We start from the raw sequence: 20,461 nt of genomic DNA, 5'->3' as shown, positions 1-20,461 counted from the left end.
CCTGCTGTAAGAGAGTGGGCACCTTCCCTTTTCAGACTTGTAGCATTTGTAAGTATGTGTCTACTGAGAATGGGTTTACATATCCCATATCAGGTAAACTGTTCACTTTTAACGGATATGCAGACTGTAAGACTCACAACATTACCTATCTGACTAAATTATTGTGAATGCACTACTTTCTATGTTGGAAAAAGCAATAGGGTAATGTTATGTAGTCCAATCTCGCCTTCATTCTTACCCATGGGTTCGGAGCCGAACCTCTGCTCTGAGTCAGCCATACTCTAACTCGAAGTCTTCAATTGGCTCATGGCTGAGGTATCCCATCATGCAACAGGTCTATTCCCCAGATCTCATTTACCGCTCGTTAAGCTCAGACGTGGTCTCGCTTTTGGCTGTGGCAAAGTATATTGTTTATAAAATTTTTATGTTGACTTGTTTGAAAAAGCTATTTTCATAGCTCTGTGTGTGGTAGTGGTGTTTTACTGCCTGTAGTTGTTTCTCTGGCTGTTTTTTGTGCCCTTGTCTGGCTGGGTATCCCGATGTTCATCGTGTTACCCTGCTGCAGTCATCACACTTGGGTTATCCTGTCGTCAGGCGGTCCTGCAGTCTGCCTGAATTGCAAAGTCTTGGTCCGGCATCGGTTGCTGTTGCTTCTTCCCTGACGTCGGTGCGCCAGGGGTATATATGATGCATCCAACGCCATTTTCTTCAGTCTTTCTTACCGTGCGGTGCCCGAAGCAGGAGCAGTTCGCAAGTGCCGGTCGGCCGACTCCTGAGATTTTTGAAGTCGAATTTCAGATCCGAAGTCTTCAATAAAGCTAAGTACCCCATTGGGGAAACTTTTCTTGCCTCAGACCGATGTCAGAAAGTTACAATTGTATTTCTTGTGGGAAGCAAATACCTCATAAGGATTTTCATTCTTATTGTATACCTTGTCTAGGCCCAGACCACGACGTCACTGGTTGTCGCTTTTGTGCTAGGTTCAATAAGCGTACTATAAAAAGACACTTTGATTTCGCACGACACTACTTCGGTAGAAAATTTAACTACTCAATGCCGTCGGAGCAACCGACTACCGGTGTGCACAAAAAACGCAAGGATAAGGACAGGCAGCCTAGACCCAAGCCAGACTCCGAGGCCTCGGCTGGGCAAGGTCTCTGGTTCACCGGTTTTCAGTGAGGCTCCTACCCAGCCCCTGGCTACCGCAGAATTGGAACCAGAGACCGCTTCGGGTCCTTTGGCGGAGAGTGCTAGGCCGACGCAGCCATTTACTTTAGACCCTACCGATGACATTGCAGAAAGATGTCTGTGCTGCAGAAACACCTGCGGTTTCTGAAGGTGTCTTCAGACCGACTACGCTCACTATAAAAATGTTTCCTAAGCTTAAGACTCCTATTAAACCAAAAAATACTGCACTTCAGTCTCCAGTTCAAGGCCCCATGCCAAAGAAACAGATGCTTAAAATGGCTGAAGATTTGATCTCTTTAAACAGGGGTTCCCAACCCCCCCCCCCAACAAAAGGCCTAGACAAGAGGAAGATTATGCTTCCTCTGATCAAGTGTCTCTTTCCTCAGGCTCCTCTGAGGAACAGGATTACTCCTTTTCCCCTTATGAAGATTCTGATGCTGAGGATTCCATTTCCTCAGCTTCTCCCCCTGAAGACTACTCCTTTGGGGAAACCTTACATACCATGAGGGAACATTTCCACTGTCAAGGTCAGGACTACTCCAACTCAAAGAAAAGGCTGAGTTTCTTTTACTCCCCCAGCACAGACCACTTGCCATCCCCCCAGTTTTAGACATTGTGGATGATGTTTACATAGAATCTAGTTTAAATCCAGATTCTCTGCCTCCTGCTCCAGCCAAACCAGACAGATACTATAGAGTGCCTGATTCCCACAAATTCCTTTACAAAAGCCCTGTTGCTGATCCAGAGACTATCTCCCAGGGTCCCAAAGGGGCTAAGGCTTCTATGGCAAAAAATCTTGTACCCTCTGAAAGGGACTCCAGAGCACTAGACAGGTGGGGGGAAAAAGGTTTACACCTCAGCCACTCCAGCTATGAGAGCGCTAAATTGTCAATTTCACATGCAAAAATACCAGCAATTTCTAATGTCTCAAATAAGACAAAAAATGAGCGCACTCCCTCAACAGTCTGAATTGAAAGAAATGCAGGATCTGTTGCATGCAGCTGAACAGGTGGGCAAACATACTTTACAATGTGGATTTGATTCTTTGGAAGCTTCCTGTAGAGCAGCTGTTACTGGGTCTGTTTTATGTAGGCATGCTTGGTTAAAGGAACAAACTCTGCCTGATCATGTTAAAGCAAAGCTTCTAGATGCTCCCTTACAGCAGGATGTTCTATTTGGAGTTAAAGCAGAAGAAGTCTTAAAGAAAATGGAGGATAAGGCAAAATCTATGCAGACAGTCAAAGATTTTCTACAGGTACAGCCCCCTCGCTTCAGCAGAAATTGGCCAGCAAAAATTGGTCCTTTCCAGCTACTGACGGACCACAGAGGGGTAAATACAGACGTCCAAGAGGCAGAGGACAACCACAAGCCCAATACAAACCTCGACAATGGGGCACTGCAACACAGAAGGGAGGAGAAGACAGGCCCCAAACTACCAAAAGGCAAACTCAATGACTTGCACCTCATCTGGCCAAGCAACACTCTCTTGGCAGCACCCTTGGGAGGAAAACTTGCACTTTTTTCAGACAAATGGCACATTGTCACAAAGGACAAATGGGTCCTAGACATAATTTTACAAGGATACAGATTCCATTTCCATACCTTGCCAACGAAAAGAGGAATGCCAAACCTGCCACAAAATCAATGGGCAGAGGCACAAAAACAAATTACAGCTCTCATGGACATGAGAGCCATTCAACTGGTACCTACACGGGAGCAAGGCCAAGGATTTTACTCGAGGCTCTTTCTAGTCCCCAGAAAGGACAATGCCTGGAGACCAATTCTGGACCTTTCAGTTCTAAACACCTTCTTATAAGTACCCAAATTCAAGATGCTAACACTACAGTAGCGTCTTCCCATGTTGGGCAAGAAAGCATGGCTAGTAACGTTGGACCTCAAGGAGGCATACCTGCATGTCCCTATCAGACAAAATTGCAGAAGATGCCTCCGTTTCGTTGCAGGTTCAACCCATTACCAATTCTCTGCACTGCCCTTTGGCTTATCCACTGCGCCCAGGGTTTTCACAAAATGCCTGGCACCAGTAATTGCATACTGCAGACAGAGGAATTCAAATATACCCATACCTGGACGACTGCCTCATCCAAGCAGAAAGCAGGGACATCCTCTTACAACATCTGACTTTTGTAAAACATCTAAGTTGCCTAGGGTACACAGTAAACGAAAAGAAATCAAAACTAGTACCCTCACAAAATGACATTCCTGGGTGCCAGCTTGAATACAACGGCCCAGAAGGCTTATCTGATGCAAAACAAACTACAACTGACTCAATATTTCAAAACAATGGCAACAAAGACCCAACTCCCTGCAAGAAAAATTCTGCAGGCCTTGGGCTTCATGGCATCTTGCATACTACTAATACCATTTGCAAAGCTGCATATGAGGAAATTACAGTGGTACCTAAAAAGCGTATGGTCTCAACACAGCCACAGCTTGGACGCAATGATATCTCTCATTCCCTGCCTTCAAGAGTTTCTATGGTGGTCACAGGCATGTCACCTCAACAAGGGTCAGCCTTTCACCTTGCCCCAGCCAGGCAAACTATGACAACAGATGCATCGGACTATGCCTGGGGGGCACACATGGCAGGACTGCAGATCAAAGGAATCTGCACATCAATCAAAAAGAGATGCTAGCTGTACAGAATGCTGACAGCCTTCAAGAACCTCTTACATCCAGGACAGCTTACAATAAGGGCGGACAACACCACAGTAATGTGGTACATAAACAAGGGGGTACACACTCCTACCCTCTATGCAGGCAAGCAATGACCTTGTGGAACACAGCACTGGCTTACCAAGTTCAGCTACAAGCTCAGTTCCTGCCAGGAAAAAAGAACACATTGGCAGACGACCTCAGCAGAAACATCATGGATCCCCACAAGTGGAAACTGGATTCACAAGTATTTGCAGTGATAACTCAAAAATGGGGCCACCCAGACATAGGTCTGTTTGCCAGCCCCCAAAATTATTAGCTAACAAAATTTTGTACAAGGACACTTCACCATCAAGCTTGGAAAGTGGACGCACTTTCATTCAGTTGGAAAAACCTGACAGTATATGCCTTCCCTCCATTGCCCCTTCTCTCAAAGGTGCTTCTGAAAGTCAGAAAGAGACCATGAATGATACTCGTAGCTCCAGACTGGCCACGCCAGCACTGGTACCCACTATTAAGGAATATGGCCCAGGGCCCACCTTGGATTTTACCATAAATTGCTCATTTGCTCACACAGCAAGACAATCAGATTCCACACAGCCAGCTCAAAACCTTAAATTTGGCTGCATGGCAAATTACCTAAGCAACCAGCCAGCTCCTCTTCCTCAAGCAGTTATGGATGTTATTGTGGAAGCTAGGAGGCCCAGCACCAGGAAGGCCTACTCGGACAAATGGAAAAGGTTTTGCGCCTGGAACCAAGCTAAAAGCCAAAATATCCTACAGCCTCACATGCCTCAGATTCTACAGTATTTAACTGAGATGTTGCACAAAGGACTTTCTTTTTCATCCATTAAAATCCACGCCTCAGCTATTTCAGCCCACTACAACACAGATCCACCCTTATTTTCACATCCACTTCTAAGACAGTTCCTCAGAGGGGCAAAAAACATTAGGCTTCCCAGGAGAGCACCTACACCAACCTGGGACCTCAACTTTGTTCTGGAAAAGCTTGCGCTACCTCACTTTGAACCAGCTTTCTCTGCTGATCTAAAGTTTATATCATGGAAGACTGCCCTGCTGCTAGCAATAACTTCAGCCAGAAGAGTCTCAGAGCTTCAGGCGCTAATGGCAGTGGAACCTTTCCTCATTTTCCATCAAGACAGAGTTTCTCTACGAACTAATCCTTCCTTCATGCCTAAGGTGGTATCCAGTGTGGCTTTAAATCAAACCATCCACTTACCCACCTTCTTTCCAAATCCACAGAACAAAGGAGAAAGACTCCTGCATTCCTTGGACATTCACAGGCAACTTCGTTACTACTTGGATAAAACTAAGGTTTTCAGAAAATCTGACCAGCTGTTTGTATCCTATGCTGCAGCTTCCCAAGGGAAGGCTATATCAAAACAGACCATTTCCAAATGGATAGGACATTGCATTCGTATTTGCTATACCCATCATGGAAAACCAGTTCCTGCTACCATAAGGCCCCACTCTACCAGGGCAGCAGCTACATCGACAGCCTTCCTCAGGGGGGTGCCAACCAAGGATATTTTGGAAGCTGCAACTTGGAGTTCAGTACACACCTTCACCAAAGATTACCACTTACCACTCTAAGACTAGAGCTGGCTTTGCCACTGCAGTTCTGCAGGGCCTTCTAGCCTCCTCTAACCCTCTTTGACTCCTCCTCCCATCCTTAGCTTTGGGATTCTACCCAAGTGTGATGACTGCAGCAGGGTAACACGATGAACATAGTACAGTTTTGTACCTACCATAAGTGTACACCCTGCTGCAGTCCAGGTTACCCTCCCTCCATCCCCTCTGACCTAACTAAATCTTTACAATACCTTTCTGATGTATTTGCTTACAGCTGGAGGGATGTTGTGTTTGTGCTACATTTTTTAGATTGGTACTAATTACTGACCACCTTTTTGGGGGCACCTGACATCTGGGGCAAGAAAAACTGAAGATGGCGTCTGATGCATCATATATACTCCTGGCGGACTGACGTCAGGGAAGAAGTGACAGCAACCGACGCCGGACCAAGACTTTGGAATTCAGGCCGACTGCGAGAATGCCTGACGACAGGATAACCCAAGTGTGATGACTGCAGCAGGGTGTACACTGTAACATCTACATTTATGGTAGGTACAAAACTGTACTTTCGTTTTCTTTCCCCACGGGCTAGGCCCGTTTTAAGTTAGAGGACCTAGTCCTCCCCATTGTTTGTGTGGTCTTTGGTTTGGTGCTCCATTAAATTAGTGTTTTAGTGTTGTCTGGCTAGTGGTGCTTTCCTGCCTTTGTTTCCCCGGGCTAGGCCCGTTTGAGAGGACCTAGTCCTCCCTGTTGTTTTCCTGTCTGTTTATGGGCCGTTTGTTAGAGGCTATGTTTCTTGTTAGTTGGGTCTAGTGAGTGTACGTATTAATTTGTTCCTTTAGACATGTCCAAGGATCCTAAGAACACAGGCCTTTGGGCTTTAAAAAGTGTGTTGAATGCAGCAATAAAATGTCTTTTAACTGATGGGCACTCTGTGTGTGTGTGTGTGTGTGTGTGTGTGTGTGTGTGTGTGTGTGTGTGTGTGTGTGCTGCTTGGGGGCTATTCACCTCCGAGAGTCCTGCTTGTTTTGTCATTCCTTCAATCCCCGTGTGCTACAGGAGAGGAAGAACAAGCTCAATTTGAAAGGACTGCTTAAACACTCCGAGGAAGACTTGGTCTTCCAATGCATTGTCTTCACCAGCTAAAAAGGACAAAAAACTTCCAAGAAGTGCTCTCCGGCTCAGTCTGTTTCTTCGGAGCTGCCAGAGAAAGTTGCTAGAACAGCTTCTCCTTCGGTTCCATTGCCCTCTGTGCCAAAAGAAGGTAGACTTTTGACTAAATCCATATCGGCTCCCAGCCTTTTGGAGCCGGTCACCGATATTTTGGTTCGGAGCAGGTCTCCAGTTTTTCAACCGGGTTCTCCTTCATGCAAGTCCCCTTCTGTAGGGAGATCCAGATCTCCTACTTTATCTTCCAAGTCTTCCAGGACCCTTTCCAATGAAGACGTTGATAGGGTGGTGAAGAAACTGCTTCAGTCATCGGTGTTGGCTAAATTGATTTCGGCTCCAAAGCTTATGGCCTCTTCATCCTTTGTTCCTCCAAGCCTTTCTCTGCCTTCGGAGCCAGAGTTGTTGGTGCTGTCGGGCACAGTTAGGTCTGTTCCAGTAGCCTTGCCTGGCCTCTGTCCTGATTTTCACTCTGACCTCTGCTCAGACCACAGGGTCGAGGGTTCATAGTTCTCCAGCCGGACCTGAGGGGGAGGTCTCTGATGTTCCTTGGTTCAGAGCCTTCCTCTCAGTACTTTGGCCCGAGTGAGCTTGGACCTGACAGCTTCGGACCTAATTTCGTCGGCGCAGAGGGCTACTACTGTTTCATCTTTAGTTAGTTGGCCTTCAGAGCTGGGGGGTGGGTCAGCCTTCGAGGTTGTGTGTGCTGGCCAGGTCGGCTGCATCCTACGTCACTGATACTCTGCCCCCTCCAGCACCGGTGTCTGTTTCGGATCACACTCTATACATGGGCAGCGGAGCCCAAAAGCCTCAGGATTCCTCCGAGTGGTCCCCAACTTTCTGACGTCTCCCCAGAGTCTTTGCATGAGGAGCATGCCAGAAAGATTGTGTAAGAGGAAACACCTGGACTCCCTGGGTGAGTCTCTCACAACCGATACAGACCTCCGAGTCAGAGGGGTCCCCCAAGTCATCTTCTGAAGATCTCTTTTTCAGATATCCTGGAGATCCTGAATCAGAGAGGTGGCTGGCCATCCAAATCTCCTTCTGATGAGTCAGTGTTCCTGAAGGCTTTCGGGTCTCGACCCTCCGCCTCTTGGCTTTCTCCCACTTTTGATGAGCTATTAGATCTTGTCTGTCGAAAGGTGTGGGGAAACTTCTGACACTGTGGAACCGGTCCCAAGGAGACCCAATAAGTTTTTGTCTGCCCCCTCTGACAAGGAGTATCTAAAGGCATTCTGATAGATGCCATGGTAGTGGCAGTGACCACTAATAAGGAACTTGCTGAAACTTCGTCTACCGTCCATCCACCTAAGAGTCCTGGGATATGGACAGGTATGGGAAGCGTGTGTTTACCTCAGCAGCCTTTTCACTGCTGTCGCTGAACTACTTGACTCATTTTACGAGGTTCCAGAGATCTCCTAAAAGAGCTAGGAGATTCTCTACAGGATAACATTTCTGATGCTGTGGCACAGAAGGTCAATGCACAGATGTCTACCCTAAATTCCCTTATCCAATCTCGTATGCAGCCGACGGAGCGAGTAGGGCTGTGGGTTCCGGAGTCTCTCTTAGGAGACACTCCTGGATGCATCTGTGCAATTTCGGAGGCCTTTAAGTCTACGTTCACCAATGCCCCATTTGATGGTTCATCATTTGGAACCAAGGTGAAGGACACACTCACTAGCTGCGAGCAGGAAGGAAAAATTGTCTGCTGTAGTTTTTCCATGCCTTCTAGACCTTACCCAAAGGGCCAAAAGGGTGGGAAAATGTGATTCAGGAAGTCGCAGAGATTTTTTCAGCGAGCACAAAGTAATTCCCCCTCTGGAGGCAGGGGAGGCGGTGGAAATTCAGGTAGATGCCGCCCTAGAGGCAGAGGAGGCCCACGTAACCAGGGGGACCGTGATTCCTTTCGTGGTTCTCCCTACCAGCGCTCCTGAAGGGAAGCCCAACTGTGCTTCTCTGGAGCCGATTGGGGGTCGCATTTCTTTATGCCCAGAAGCCTGGCAAGAAGTCACCCAAGACAAGTGGGTATTAAAGATGATTTCCAGAGGTTATCATATTCCCTTCTCTTCTCCTCCTCCCTGCCATCCAAGAGAATCCCAGACGTTCCACCCAGTCACAGGGATTCTGCAACTTTAGAAATAAAGTTGCTTTCAAAGGGAGCCATCCAGCCTGTCCCCACAGACCAAGTAGGATTAGGGACTTGCTCCAGATTTTTTTTGGTGCCGAAAAGAACAGGGGACCTGAGACCCATCTTGGATCTCAGCTGATTGAACCTTCATGTACAAAAGTCCAAGTTCCGCGTGGTCATTTTACAGTCCATGCTCCTTCAGTTAGGGAAAGATGTGTGGATGTGCTCCATCGACCTCAAAGATGCTTATTACCATATCAAGATGGACAGGGCATCGAGAAGTAATTTACGCTTCTGGCTGGAAGCCAGTCATTTTTAGTTTCGCGCTGTGCCCTTTAGTCTCACCACAGCCCCCAGGGTGTTCACAAAATGCATGGCAGTGGTAATGGCTCACTTGAGATGCCAGGAATTCCAAGAACGGTTTCCGTACCTGGACTGGCTCCTTTCTGCCACCACCAGGCATCTACTGTTACAGACCAGGGACGCCACCATTGCACTGTGCCAACGGTTAGGAATTACTCTAAACTGGAAATCTGCTTTGTTGCCTTCGCACCGTCACTTATCGGCGCCCTAACTAGATATGGTGCTCATGAGGGCTCTCTTACCAGAAGAGAGAATTCAGGCTCTAAAACAGCAGGTCAACGTCTTACTACCATTGAGGAAGGTCAGGGTAAAAGTGGTCCACGTTATTAGGGACCATGGCGGCCACAATCATGCTAATTCCCCTTGACAGACTACACATGAGGGTTCTTCAGTGGCTGCTTTTCGCCCAATGGTCACTGCAGCATCTCCCACTCTCCCATTTTATTGTTATGGACACATGCAAGCGGGATCTATGCTGGTGGCTTCAGGCTAGCAATCTCAATGTGGGCAAGCCCTTTGTCCTATCTTCTCCAGTTGCCGCGGTGGCCACAAATGCCTCCCAGATCGGGTTGGGAGCGTTATCTTGGCAGGACTGTCCAAAGCACATGGCAGGATCACGAGACCCATTTGCATATCAATGTCATGGAGATGAGAGCAGTGCGATTAGCGTTGCAAGCACTTCAGAGCGCTCTCCCTCTAGGGACAATTGCAATCCACTCAGACAAAATGTCGGTGGTGTGGTACCTGAACAAACAGGGAGGAACCAAATCATGCCCCCTTTGCAGAGAGGCTCTTCGAGTTTGGCAGTGGGCGGTGTCTTCCCAATGCTTTCTAGTTGCAACGCATATACTGGCAAAGTCCAACGTGATTGCCGACAGGCTGAGCAGAGCTATCCTAATGCCTCACGAGTGGTCCCTGAAGAAATATGTTGCAGAAGAGATATTCCACAGATGAGGTCAGCCTTGCTGTGATCTATTTGCCAGCCCCCTCGATGCCAAATGCAGTAGCTACTTCACCCTTACCCCCCCCCCGGAGGAGGAGACACCCAGGGACGCTCTGGCTCACGACTGGCCCTCTGGTCTCCTCTATGCCTTTCCACCGTTGCCTCTGATATCAAAGGTCATTCAGAAAACACAGTCTGTGGGGAGCAAAATGATCCCCATTGCCCCACACTGGCCTCATCAGATTTGGTTTCACTTCCTTCAACCCTGTCTAATAGACAATCCCAGGATTCTGGATCCAGTTCCAGATCTGCTGACTCGTATGTCAGGACAATTCCAACCCTCCATCCAGACCCTCAGGTTGACAGCTTGGCTGCTGCAGTTTTGTCCTTAGTCAGGCTTCATGATTTTTCCCCAGAAGTGGTCCATATTCTATCATCTTTCCACAAGCCTTCTACCAGGAAGGTTTATTCCAGTAAGTGGAAGAGACTTTCTATTTGGGCCCGTGAGAGAGAGAATTTGGGCCTGAGAGAGATTGATCCTTATATAGCCTATTTCCGCAATATTGGAATTTCTTTCTCAACTGTTTAATGGTTGGCGCAGCTGAACCTTGACTAAAGTGCAATTGGCAGCAATTTCTACCGTTCATGTTGCTAATGAGCCTAACCTTATGGCTCATAGGCTTTGTAGGGCTTTTATGAGAGGGACATTGATACTCTGACCTCCAGTCTTTGATCCAGTGATGCCATGGGACCTCAATTTTGTACTGCAGAAACTCACCTCAACTCCCTTTGAGCCTGCAGCTACGTGTGACATTAAATTCTTGTCATGGAAGACAGTATTCTTGGTAGCCATAACTTCAGCTAAGCGGGTCTCTGAACTCCAAGCATTATAGATTAGACCACCTTATTTGGTGTTTCACAAGGATAGGGTCTCCTTAAGAACCAACCCTTCTTTTGTTCCAAAGGTTGCCTCTGTTGTCAGTATCAACCAATCCATTGAGTTGCCTGTGTTTTTTTTTCCTGAATTCTCCAACAAGGCGGAATGTTTCATCAGCTGGATGTTCAGACAATTGCATTTCTATTTACATTGAACGAAAGATTTCAGGAAATCTGATCAAATGTTTGTCTCATTTTCAGACACTAGACTTGGGGTTCCGGTTTCTAAGGTAACCTGTCTCGCTGGATCTCCGATTGCATCTCATTTATTTATGCTTCCAATAGCAAAGAATTGGTGAAGGCTCATTCTACACGATCTGTGGCTACTTCACCTGCTTTTAAGGCTAGGATGTCTATGGATGATATTTGTGCTGCAGCAACATGGGCTTCACCTCATACCTTTATTAGTCACTACAAATTAGATCTGGTCTCTAGAGGCAGATCTACCTTTGGTTCCACAGGGCTCAAGAGTATTTTTCACTGAGCCACCCAAGATCAAGATGCTAGGGACGCTGTCCCACGGGTAAGAATGAAGGCGAGATTGGACTATATAACATCAAGAAGGTATGTACTCACCATAACGTTCGATGTATGTAGTCCATCTCGCCTTGCATTCTTACTAACCCTCCCTCCTGGAGGACCTGAATGCATTGTCTCTAGGTGTCAGTAGCCCTTTCTGTTGGGAGGTTGTTGTTCTCAGTGTGTGTGAGCTTGCAGCAAACATGATCTGGGGACTAGACCTGTTGCATGATGGGATACCTCTTAGCCACGAGCCAATTGAACTCTTTGAGGTAGAGTATGGCCAAGTCGGAGCAGAGGTTTGGCTCCAAACCCACGGGTAGACTGTAAGGTGAGATGGACTACATACATCGAACATTATGGTGAGTACATAAAATGGATATTGCAGCACCTTAATGACATTACATTCATTGTAGAAAATTGACTAATGCATTAGCGAGTCCACTTTTACATGAATACTGGACACGTTTTTGTTTTTATGGTATTACAAGTGATGGCTGTGAATTCAAGGGGGGGGGGGGATTCTGACAGAAATGCATTGGATAGCTACTCTGCAGGCTGACAAAGCCCTGAGTTTGAATGCTTATGTACCACTGACACCTGCCCTTAAGGGGTGGAGATTTTTCATTTATTTTTCATTAAAATGTACTCCTGATTGCGCATTCTTTTAATTGTGCTTTTAAATAGTGTTTTTGTGATTAGACCTGAGGTGGGACCATTGCCTGGTGATGCTAATCTTTTAATAAAAGTTTATGCATTTAGCCATGGTATCCGTTTTTTCAGGTTTTTTTCCTCCTCATAGTTTATATGTGGGAGCAGCTTTTAGTATTTGGTATAGTATTTGCTCTTTTAAAATAAGTCATTCAAGCGGTCCCACCAGATAGAACATCCACATATTCTAGATTTTCTTTTTAGAACTAAGAAACCCAAAGCTGTAAGGCCAATACTTGACCTAAGCAGCCTAAGTGCATTCCTATCCGCAGTAACATTTCAGGTAGTCTCTTGTTTTGCCTCTTCAAGGAAGATTGGATGTGCTTGCTCCATCTCCAAGACAGACCTGCATGTTTAAAGAGTCATGGAGTGAAAGAGCTTTTATAGGTAGGAGACAGCTACTTAGTTTTGGACCCTCCCATATGGTTTCATCTTAGCCCTGTAGGTGTTTAGCCAAATGTATGGTTATGGTAGCAGCAACACACCCGAGAATGGGGAGGGATTGATGTTCCTCTATCTAGATGATTGGCTATGATTACCTTTTCATCAAGCATTGTAATAGCAAAACAGTTCTTCCTATGTTTATTCCAGTAAGTAGATATCGTGTACCAGCCCCCCCCCCCCCTCCCCATTAACAGATGAAGCCATCACAGGCCTTGGTATTCACTGGATGTTTGCTGAACACTTATTTGCAATGTTCAAGTACTTCTGGAAAGGATTCCACCACTTGGGAGGCAGGATGCTTTCTCATCTGCTCAGACTGCGATTCTTTGAACCTTTGCATAAACGCCTTGTGCTAAAGTGGGAGGGCCACAAACTTTCTAGCCCCAAGTACATGCTTTCATATGGGAGTGTTGCATGGGAACTCTTAAGGACACAATGGATCAGTGTTCTGGTCTGTTGAATTGGATCAGAGCTTTGTGAGCAAATCAGGTTTCCAGTTTCCTTGGGCAGCTCCTCTACCTGTTTGGGGTCCATGGTGATTCAGCATAGATGGTGGGTGGGCGCTAGACACTTCTTGTAGCCCATAATCCTGGGATGGGCTGTCACTGTCTTTTGCCACATGTGGTCCCTAAAATTTGAGTCCGTCACTGGGGTGAGCCTTGCTGTGATCTGTTTGCATCCCTGGCTAGCATCAAATGCTGCAGCAACAACATCCCAAATACCTCCCCCTTGGGGAATGGCCTGAGCCCCAATACCTTTCCCTTGGGGGATGGCCTGAGGATACTGTAGTCTTAAGGAGAGCCCACTTTCTGAATAAATCTGAACTAGTCGCTCAGTCATGTTTAGCCCTAGCAAACATGATTTCAGTCTGTTGTAACCTCACCTGCTGGCTTCACTTTTCTTGATGGCCAGAGATGCTTCCTACCCTCCAAGGTTCATTCAGCTAAGTATTGCCAACCCATTGACCTGAGTGACTTCATTTTGTGGTGTCTGGCCTTTTCCTGTGGTTTAATTGTTTGGCTGTGTTAATAAACCTCTTATTTTGACTCTAGTTTGTTGTACTGAAGTTCCTTTGTTGTATCTAACTTCCATCTGGAGATGCAGGAAACCTTATTGGTTTCACTCAAATGTGGGATTTCTTATGTAAGGAAGCAATTAATTATAAATGCCTGCCCATCCACACCCCTTTAAGGACTTTTTTCTACCTTGAGATCTTAATTTTGAGTTGGAAAAATTCTTTGCCTACCTTTTAATCGGGAAGGTAAAGCAGGCTTCTTGCTCTATGTAATGTAACTCTGTATTTTCTTCTTACTATTCTTATTTGGGAAGACTTCATTTTGGTGATTTAACTTCTTGAACTTCTGGGATTCAAGCCTTATTCAGAGAAAGAGCTCTTCCAATGTGTTTCATAAAGATATTGTATCCCTGCATTTATGCCAAAACTAGCAACCAAAAGTCTGAGCAGTGTGTAGATTTACCTGGGTGTTCCAAGAATATTAAAATGCACAATACTGTTGATCAGGTGTGCTTTAATTTTTATTTTTTTTGTCTGTCTTCTGTTTTAGATTATAGGTTCAGCATGCTGGGATCCATGGTATGGCTGCTTGTAATGAAAAATGTAATGAATCTTTGACAGTCAAGTTTACTGCCTACTAAACTAGGACAGTTTTGGTTTCTCAGGCTTTAAAAAAAAACCTCCACATTGGATGAGAGTTGTGCAGTTCCAGTATGGGGCTTATCTGCAGGCTTTCAGAAGACACTAAATGGCTATGATCAACTCTAGGTCTTCCTTCAAGGCTGCCATCCTCTCTGGGGTTCTTTCCTGATTCCACAGTGAAGGACAAGTTGACCAAATAATCACCTATGATACAAATGATCTGTACATACCATAATAAGTCTGGGTGATTGTCCATCCTGTTCAATATACCTGCATGCATTGGGTGAGGATTATGTAGCGGTTAGAGGGAAATGTATTTGTTTTCTGCTGTTGCTCAGTTGTTTGCTATCTGTGCTGAAAATACAGTGGGTAAACTGCAGAGCATTATGGGACTTGGAAAACTGTTGGGAGTACTAGATAACGTCTGTGCTGAGCTAACTTGACTGTGTAACCAAGGTGTTTTGCATACTAAGACTTTCCTAGTTAACAGCAGTTTTTCATGCCCATCAGGGGAACAGTTTTTATCTTGTTGTGCCTGTTGCAGACCATGGGTCTTCAGACTCATCACAGTAGCCCTCCCTCAAGTTAAAAAATGCAAGAAAAAAATAGCTTCCCCAAGTATGTAAGCACAACCAGTTTAATAAATTCCTGGTGTAGCTTCTTGTCATCTCTTCGGTTTTACAGAAGCAGACTTCCAATGTTAAACACACTGTAATTTTAATTTGATTTGTTTTACCACTAAATTTCAGTCAGATGTGTACATTATATAAGTTTTTATAATTCTGGCAAATAAAGTTGTCAACATGCAGTTGTTGAAGCCAGCTTGGACCTGCTCTAAAATTGACAGACCCTCCATATCAAATATGGTCGTGTGACCTTTGTCTGCGTTAGTTATGAATAATTGTGTAGTTGCTGCAGAGTAGAATCTGCTGACAACACACTCCCGTGGGGGTCCTTGGACTTGCTATTTAGCCGAGATGGTTCACTGTGACCTGGCAAGTCTGGGTAGAAGGGTTCGGAGTGAGACGCATGAAGGCTAACCATGTTTTCCCTCATTTCAGATCTACGTTGACAAGGAGAGACAAGAGCTGTGTGCGGATCAGAAGCAGTAGCAGCAGCACCACCATATCTGCTGGCGTTCTTTATAAAGACACCGCTTGCCAGACTCTGGATGACCAATTCCATGATGTTCGTAGCGATCTTCTCGACTGCTTTCTTGAGCAGTCCTTCTGACATGAAGTAGCTTTTGCTAAAGCATGTACTTTTGAAGAGTTCTAGGATATGTGCAATAGCCATACAGAGACACAATTCACAAGGTGGTCCATCTATGTATCTGTGAAGAAACCATTTTCATAGTACAGTTTTAAAGTAGTCTGGAAATAGGACATCAGTGGTGCTTGTACCGCATTGTTACTTGTTCAGTTGGGATTTTTCATTTTAAAACAATTTTTAAACTGTAATGAAAATGTAGCATCTCTAAGGAACTACTCTGAAGATTTTTGGCACTTTGTTTTTGGGGGTGTCTCCATCATTGGACTACACTTCATGGAATTGTTTCTGGAGTTCCAGTTAATGGTTGACAGAACATCAGATGGAGTACAATCCGAGGTTCGATTTGGTACAAGTGCATATGCAGCCTTTTCTGGTAAAAGTTTTTTCATCGTGATTCTGTTTTATATTTTTATAATGCAGCCAAAAGTATTTTGATAACTGTTAGAGAAACACTTTGAAGTGTAGTTTTGATAATGAACCAGAATGAACACCTTGATACATTGTCTTCTCTGCACCCTTTCCTACTCCTAAGATTTCCTACTGTGTAGGATATGCAGGTTTTGTATGCTAAGACAGTCGGACATTGCTATATTTAATGGACATCTCACTTGTATTAGGAGGGGTGCCATAATGGCTGTACATTAGCGTCTCTTCTGTGAATGTAGGGGCAGGTCTGTGTGCTGATCTGTCAGCGTGAAGGTGAGGCATTTCTGTTGGAGGTGCTCCTGGAACCTTGTGCTGGTAACAAGTATTTAGACTTTTCAGTAAAACAAAAGTTTCTGACTGCTGTGATACGTTGTGTAGAGATGTGCTGATTGTTTAGAAATGATTGAAATGTGTATTTTAAAATGTTTGAGCTAAGAACTTGAAAACCTTCATTTTGATTTCATTTAAAACTGGCTTTGTTTGTACTACTTGGCATATTGCTTGTTTGTATCTTAGCAATTCAAAAAAAGTTTTACTGTTGTGTACTGCTATATGTATATATTGGTTAAAATAAAACAGTCTGACTTGGAACAAGTTGTTGTGGTATGTTTAATGGATGTAAACTGCTTACGTTTCTTCTGCTCTAAGACTCATCTTTCGGCTTTTCCCGTTAGAGGTCGCCACAGCGGATCATCTCTTTCCATTTCTTCCTATCCTCTGCATCTTGCTCTCACATCAACCGCCTGCATGTCCTCTCACCACGTCCATAAACCTTATCTTAGGCCTTCCTCTTTTCCTCTTACCTGGCAGCTCCATCCATAGCATCTTTTTCCCAATATACCCATCATCCCTCCTCAGCACATGTCCAAAGCAACGCAATCTCGTCTCTCGTCTCCAAACTGTCCAACATGAGCTGACCCTCTAATATGATTCCTAATCCTATCCATCCTAGTCACACTGAGTGCAAATCTTAACATCTTTAACTCTGCCACATCCAGCTTTGACTCCTGCCTTTTTGTCAATGCCACTGTCTCCAACCCATATAGCATAGCTGGTCTCTACCCTCTTGTTAGACCTTCCCTTTCACTCTTACTGGTTCCAGTCTGTCACAAATCACTCCTGACACTCTTCACCACCCATTCCACCCTGCTTGTACTCTCTCTCCTTCACCACTCTTCCACACTCACCATTACTCTGAGCTGTTGATCCCAAGTACCTAAATTCGTCCACCTTTACAAACTCTACTCCCTGCATCCTCACCATTCCTCTACCCTCCCTCTCATTTACACACACACACATATTCTGTCTTAGCCCTGCTGACCTTCATTCCTCTGCTCTCTAGAGTATATCTCCACCTCTCCAGAGTCTCCTCAACCTGATTCCTACTCTCACTACAGATCACAATGTCATCTGCAAACATCATAGTCCACGGGGCCTCCTGTCTGATCTCATCTGTCAACCTGTCCATCACCCCTGCAAATAAGAAAGGACTCTGAGCTGATCCTTGATGTAATCCCACCTCCACCTTAAACGGATCTGTCACTCCCACTGCAGTCCTCACCACTGTCACACTACCCTCATACATATTCTGTACCACTCTTACATACTTCACTGCCACTCCCGACTTCCTCATACAATACCACAACTCTTCTCTAGGCACCCTGTCATATGCTTTCTGCAAGTCTACAAAGACACAATGCAACTCCTTCTGACCTTCTCTGTATTTCTCCAATAACGCTCTCGGAGCAAACATTGCATCCGTAGTGCTCTTTCCTGGCATGAAACCATACTGCTGATCACTAATCACCTCCCTTCTTAACATAGCTTCTACTACTCTTTTCCATAACTTCAAGCTGTGACTGATCAATTTTATCCCTCTGTATTTACTGCAGCTCTGCACATCGCCCTTATTCTTAAAGATGGGTAACAAAACACTTTTTCTCCACTCCTCAGGCATCCTCTGACTTTCCAAAATTTCATTCGGCACAAAGAAATGCACTGGCTTGTGCATCCCCAGTGGCTGGGTTCTTCTGCTCTAAGACTAGCGTACAGCAATCTTGTCATTCCTTCATAACTGAGAAACATGCAATGTGGGGATGAAACCCTTCCATCTGAGTCATTTTATAGGCAGTGACAGTGCAGTGATGAAACCCTTCCCTCTTACTGAGCAATTTTATAGGCAGTGATGGAACCCTTGCCTCTTACTATTGAGGTATGTTGAGTTCTTGACTACGGTAAAACAGAACCCCTTCCCTGATGCTGCTGAGCTGTAAGTTGCGACTGTTGAAGTAGTGCACATTCCCGTATACTGCGCAGCTGTAAGATGCGACAATGGAAGCAGCACCTCTTCCCTTGCACTGCTTAGCTGTAAGCTGCAACTGTAAAAATAGTGCCCCTTCCCTTACACTGCTGAGCTGTAAGCTGTGACTGTGGAAGTAGCGCCCCTTCCCTTGTACTGCTGAGCTCTAAGCTGCGACACGAAGTAGCACCCCTTCCTTTGTACTGCTGAGCTCTAAGCTGCAACTCTGGAAGTAGCGCCCTTTTCCTTACACTGTTGTGGGTGTTACTTCCACAGTTGCAGCCCAGCAGTATAAGAAAAGGGCTACTACTTCCAGAATCGCAGCTTACAGCTCAGCTAAAAGGGTGTAGGCTACAACTTGTCTTTTATATCTGAACTGCGGTATAAGCTGTGACCCAGGGGGTTGGTGAAACTCCGTTTTACTTAACTGAGGTGTAAGCTATGACTGAGAAGATGAAATTCCTCTCTTCTGCTTAGTTGTGCTGGGAGCCATGACTGTGGGGAAGTCCTTCCTTTTATACTGTTGAGCCTTGCTGTGGGGTGATGGAACCCCTCCCTCTACTGATTTACATGAAGTGCTATGGCTAGAGGAAACAAAGAACCCCTTCCATTATACTGCTGAGTCATGTTGGAGGGCCATGACCTTGGAAAAAGATGACCCCTTCCCTTTTATTCTTCAGTCATGCTGTGGGCATTGATTCTGGGAAGCTGAAACATCTTTTTGGTGAGAAATGCTGGGTGGGGGCATGACTGGAGTAAATAGAAATCTTTCCACTGTATAGCTGACCCATACTGTAGACCATTGTGCCATGACTGTAGAGAAATTTGAATCTCTTGCCATTTACTGGTAGGGGTCATGACAATAGGAAATAGCCATGTTGCTTAAGAAGCTGTTAGGCACCTCTGTAATGCAGGGGGAAGTTGGGGGCTACAGTGTGTTGCTTTGCTTTTTCTCCCCTTTTTTGAGACCATATGCTCCACTTTTCAGTCCAGCGTGCATCATTTCAGCACTTTGTACAGAGACCTTCAGATCTTACCGATTTTACACGCATCGTAGGTAGCATATTCTAGTGGTGTATTGCCAGTTTTTGTTTGGCATGATCCATTTACACTTGACTGTGTGTTGTGATATGTAGACAACTATTGGAGTGTTTTATCAGTGGAGTGGAGGCATACCTCTCAACTGCCCAGATTTTTGCAGAATGTTCATTTGTCCTCCTATCTTCTGTTGCACATAAAATTTGTGGTTTTCTGACCAATCACTGGGGTGATCTGAGGACTGAAGTCACTAATGATGTTTGTTTCAGTCTTCAAATCCTTCAGAAAAGCTATGTTAAGACAAACCTGGTTACTCTAGCAACTTAATTTCTAAGATCAATATTTAAAATCTGCCCCTAATTTGACACCATGTCCCCCATTCTGTCAGGCTTTGTCCAGATTTCTTGCACTAAGACTAGAGGTATGGGTAGAGGTAATTTTAAGAGGCAGCTTAGTTAAAAAGTTTGGACCAAGAATGAGAAGTAACCGGTATAAATGAGTTCATAGGTTCATAGGTAGATACTAGGCTGTCTGCCCTAAGGCATTTATAAGCCTAGCCAGGGTGTATTTGGCTTCCGCCTCCCTATTAGATTAGCCTACTGTGCCTCTGTAAAGTAGGTCACAGAAGGTACCCTTTTAAGATTCGTTTACTGTGCTTCTGTCTAGCAGGGACACAGGAGAGATCCCAGGGGTGAATTTGCGATTTCCCATCCACGCGTCCAAATTTCACTTGAAGAGGGTCAGCGAGGGGCTATGTCTAACATGAATTGGGATTCTATTCCAGAGTGAGGGGAGCCTCTGGGAAATGAATCTGTCCCTCCAGCATGTCCTATTTATTTTTGTGCTGAGGTTTAGGTCCCTGGAGCGTGTAGCTCTAAGGGACTTGGATTTTTTGAGGTGGAGCATGTCCATTAATTCTGAGTTTGACATGGCTTTGTACGTCAGGCATAGATCGCCTCTGAGTAGGCGGTAAGCAACTGAGTAGAGCTGGAGTTTCTTTAGTCGAGCTGCATAGGACATCTGTTTGTAGCCCATGATCCTCTTGGTGAGGTACTTTTGGGGTCTCTCCAGTTGCTGCAGGTGTCTAGTAAGGTACATCCCAAA

At 45.3% G+C, this 20,461-nt stretch overlaps 1 protein-coding gene across 1 annotated transcript in view; it reads left to right on the top strand.

Moving 5' to 3' along the window:
* LOC122790101 (afadin- and alpha-actinin-binding protein B-like) overlaps positions 1 to 16,611 on the top strand; it is a 107,917-nt gene extending 91,306 nt beyond the window's left edge. Inside the window, exon 8 of the mRNA XM_044057673.1 lies at positions 15,384 to 16,611. Coding sequence (XP_043913608.1) covers positions 15,384 to 15,555 — 172 coding nt within the window. The 3' untranslated portion in view covers positions 15,556 to 16,611. The remainder of the gene's footprint in view (positions 1 to 15,383) is intronic.
* The last annotated feature ends 3,850 nt before the right edge of the window (positions 16,612 to 20,461 follow it).

The sequence above is a fragment of the Protopterus annectens genome, chromosome 15.part0 (assembly GCF_019279795.1).
Source record: "Protopterus annectens isolate FY-2018-M chromosome 15.part0, PAN1.0, whole genome shotgun sequence".
In the NCBI taxonomy this organism is placed as follows: Eukaryota; Metazoa; Chordata; order Ceratodontiformes; family Protopteridae; genus Protopterus; species Protopterus annectens.
The sequence above is the reverse complement of the archived record's forward strand: the minus strand, read 5'-3'. Positions and strand labels throughout refer to the sequence as shown.